Source organism: Bos indicus, chromosome 16 (genome assembly GCF_029378745.1).
Source record: "Bos indicus isolate NIAB-ARS_2022 breed Sahiwal x Tharparkar chromosome 16, NIAB-ARS_B.indTharparkar_mat_pri_1.0, whole genome shotgun sequence".
Classification (NCBI taxonomy): domain Eukaryota; kingdom Metazoa; phylum Chordata; class Mammalia; order Artiodactyla; family Bovidae; genus Bos; species Bos indicus.
Genome location: NC_091775.1, coordinates 33,395,224 through 33,398,589, shown reverse-complemented (window position 1 = coordinate 33,398,589; position 3,366 = coordinate 33,395,224). Strand labels below are relative to the sequence as shown.

At 49.6% G+C, this 3,366-nt stretch overlaps 1 protein-coding gene across 1 annotated transcript; it reads right to left on the bottom strand.

Annotated features, from left to right (window-relative positions):
- Nucleotides 1-1,497: 1,497 nt before the first annotated feature.
- Nucleotides 1,498-2,214, bottom strand: C16H1orf202 (chromosome 16 C1orf202 homolog). The gene has a single exon (XM_070767662.1). It carries the CDS (start codon nt 2,059-2,061, stop codon nt 1,600-1,602), a length of 462 nt encoding a protein of 153 aa, XP_070623763.1. The 5' UTR covers nt 2,062-2,214; the 3' UTR covers nt 1,498-1,599.
- Between the last annotated feature and the right edge of the window lie 1,152 nt (nt 2,215-3,366).

The window sequence follows — 3,366 nt, the reverse complement described above, 5'->3', positions numbered from 1 at the left end:
AGAAAATTAACTCTGCTTTAGTTTGACTCTTTCCTCTCTGAAATAAATAAAACCAGGAAATATCAAACAGTTGGAATTTCTTACATATTATTCAACAGCACCTCTGTTTTGGTATTTGAGGATTCAGTAATTTGATATTCTTTAAATAGCTTCTCCTTTTATGGTCTCTTAGTTTCAACCTCTCCAAGCAAGGAAGATTCCACTGGGCTGCTCCCTATGGAACGGCTTGTAATTCAGGCATCTTGAGATCCCTGGTTCAATCAACTGTAAGGCAAGATAGCCAGACTGGTTTCCTTAGAAGGATGGATGCTGACTATGAAGCTTAATGGCTTTTCTGTTGAAAATGCATTCCCCTATCCCAACCCTATAGAATAATCTAAGCTGTCTGGACAATGCTAGGAATTAAAAAAAAAAAAAAATAGTAGAAGTACAAAATACACCTAACCTCAATCACAGAGAACTGTGTCCTGTGGGCCCTCCCTTCCTGGCCCCAGCTTTCTGGCCTACGCCTTGCTTTTTTCTGCTGTTCTCAGTTTCCTAGGTTCCCGTCTCCCGGGTCCTTATTCCCTTCTTACCACAGAAATGAACTGAACAAGGGATGGTCCTCAATGCCTGCTTCCCGAAGATGACTTTCTAGGTCAAGGGGAGACCCCTGGAAGCCCTCAGGAGCTCCCCAACATTAGGAACGTTTAGTGAAGAACCTGAAGGCCCACCGCTCAGTGTCTCTAGTTTGTTTGAAGCGTTGCTTTGGCCAGGTGGGGCAGGAAGGGAGGACCGTAGGGTCAATAGTGGTCTGGCAGTAGCCTAGGGAAAGATAATTATACCAGTTTAATAAATACCTTGACTGCATACAGCTCTTTTAGTGTACTTCGAGCACTTTCACTTCTAATATTTTACTGTCATCCTTGCAGGCCTGTAGATACAGAGTATCATTAGCAAGTTTTTATTGATGAGGAAGAGGAAGAAGTTAAAGACGCATCCAGAAATCTCCCGAACTCCTCTCCCTTAGCACTTTGATCTCCAGCACAAGTTTTCAAACTTCCGCATTAGCCCCCAGGCCTTGGCCCTAATGTTGGTTTACACGGGTTCATAAACGCCTGTAAATGAAAGATCAAAGCAGGATTTGCTCTTGGTAGTGTGAGGTGAAGACTTCGAGCATCCCTCTTTAAAAGAAAAACAAAAATGTTTTAATCCCAGAGGGCCTGCCTCCAGTTGAAGACCACTGCCCCTCCCACCTTCTTCTGGGGTGTTCAGGGAAAGATGAGCCGCCGCTTCCTTTTCCAGCTATTCTTTGCCTGGCAGCAACCGCCAGAGAATATGCAGGCACCAGAGGGATCCCGGGGCCTCCGTGGCGACTACCTCCTGATCTGTTACTTTATCAAGGCCCCAATCCCCAGAGGAGAATAAAGCCGGTTCTCATCACTAAAACCTTGGTTTCAAATGCATGGCCCCCCCACCATCCCCGCCAAAAAAAAAAAAAAAACCCACCCGTATTCTTTCATCCAAATGGAACTGGGTTTATTTTCATGTCTTGCCTTTACTAAACAAAATCAAAGCTCTGGGTGCAGGAGGCGGGGCAGGGCTCCGGGCGGCCGCGGCCTAGTCGCGGGCCTGCGCGCGGTCCAGCACCAGCAGCGGGATCTCCTCCAGCCTCTCGCAGCGCTCCCTGCGCCGCAGGTAGCGCCGCCTCCACGCCACCAGCCTCTGCAGCAGCTTCCGCAGGCTCGCGGGGCCCCAGCGGCCGCGCTCCTGGGCCGCTGGCCCGGGCCTCGCGTACCGCGCCTTCTTCCTGCGCGGGCTGCGGGCCGCACCCCGTCGGAAGAGCCGCCGCCAGCACCAGCAGCCCGAGCAGGAGCCGCCGTCGCCGGCCACGCGCCGCCCCGCCGCCTCTGCCTCGGCGCGCGGCGGGCCGTCCCGCTTGAGGGGCGCCATCCTCTCCAGCAGCCCGTGCCGCACACCGCCGCGCCGGGTGCAGCTGGGCCGCGCGTCCGCCATGCCAGGCCCGGGCCTCTCCTGTGAGCGCGTCGGACTGGGGCCACGGCCTGAGACTCGGGAACACATGGGCCGGGCGGCTACACAGCGGCCTTAGGACGCGACAGGGCCGCTCGAGTCCTTTCTGCCCCTTCCCGGGTGCGCCCAATGGCCTTCCCCAGTAGACGTTACCAAGGAGACCCGAACGCTGACCGCACAATGCCCGGTTGAGGCATGCTCTCAGGGTACAATGCCCGGTTGAGGCATGCTCTCAGGGTACCGAGCACGAATCCTATCCCAGGATCCAGAGTCCCACATGGTTCCTCCACCCACCAATAAGCCGGCCGAGTTTGCTGTTGAGTGATCTTCAGACAGGGCCTCAAACAGGCCAGAAGGGCCCTAGGAGGTTCCTGAGGTCCAGAGCCACATTGACTGTATTAGGCTGCTCAGCCTTCACTGATCCCTTAGAAATCAGTCCCACGCTCCTGTTGCCCTGGGAGGCTTCTAATAGTTTGTGGACTGGTTTCAGGTGTGCTGTATTTTTCAGCCAGCAGGGAACCAGAGTTTCTGGAGAACTCTGAAAACATCTGGCCTTACCTAAACATCTCTTTTCTTGTAGGATTATCACTGATTTTTTTTTTTTCCTCAGTAATTTTTTCTGATGGCACGCGTAACATTTTTAAGGAATTTTTGAAAAACACGAATACAAAAAAGAAAATATTTTTTCCTGCTTCTTTGTATACATTTTTGCACTTGTTAATTTCGTTAAATTCAACTAAGGAAAAGCTAAAATAATGGCTACCATGTATCATGGTATGTACTAAGCACTCTAATAATATTTTGCATAATTTTCCTGGTTTATTTTGTAGCCCACTGACAAATGAAGCAGGGCAAAGGCTAATAGAGTTTTGCCAAGAAAATTCACTGATCATAACAAACACCCTCTTCCAACAACACAAGAGAAGACTCTATACATGGACATCACCAGATGGTCAACACCGAAATCAGATTGATTATATTCTTTGCAGCCAAAGATGGAGAAGCTCTATACAGTCAACAAAAACAAGACCAGGAGCTGACTGTGGCTCAGACCATGAACTCCTTATTGCCAAATTCAGACTGAAATTGAAGAAAGTAGGGAAAACAACTAGACCATACAGGTATGACCTAAATCAAATCCCTTATGATTATACAGTGGAAGTGAGAAATAGATTTAAGGGCCTAGATCTGATAGATAGAGTGCCTGATGAACTATGGAATAAGGTTCATGACATTGTACAGGAGACAGGGATCAAGACCATCCCCATGGAAAAGAAATGCAAAAAAGCAAAATGGCTGTCTGGGGAGGCCTTACAAATAGCTGTGAAAAGAAGAGAAGCGAAAAGCAAAGGAGAA

Bases quoted from the DNA above. Each gene is read 5' to 3' on its own strand.
- C16H1orf202 (XM_070767662.1), bottom strand. From the start codon at position 2,061: ATGTGTTCCCGAGTCTCAGGCCGTGGCCCCAGTCCGACGCGCTCACAG.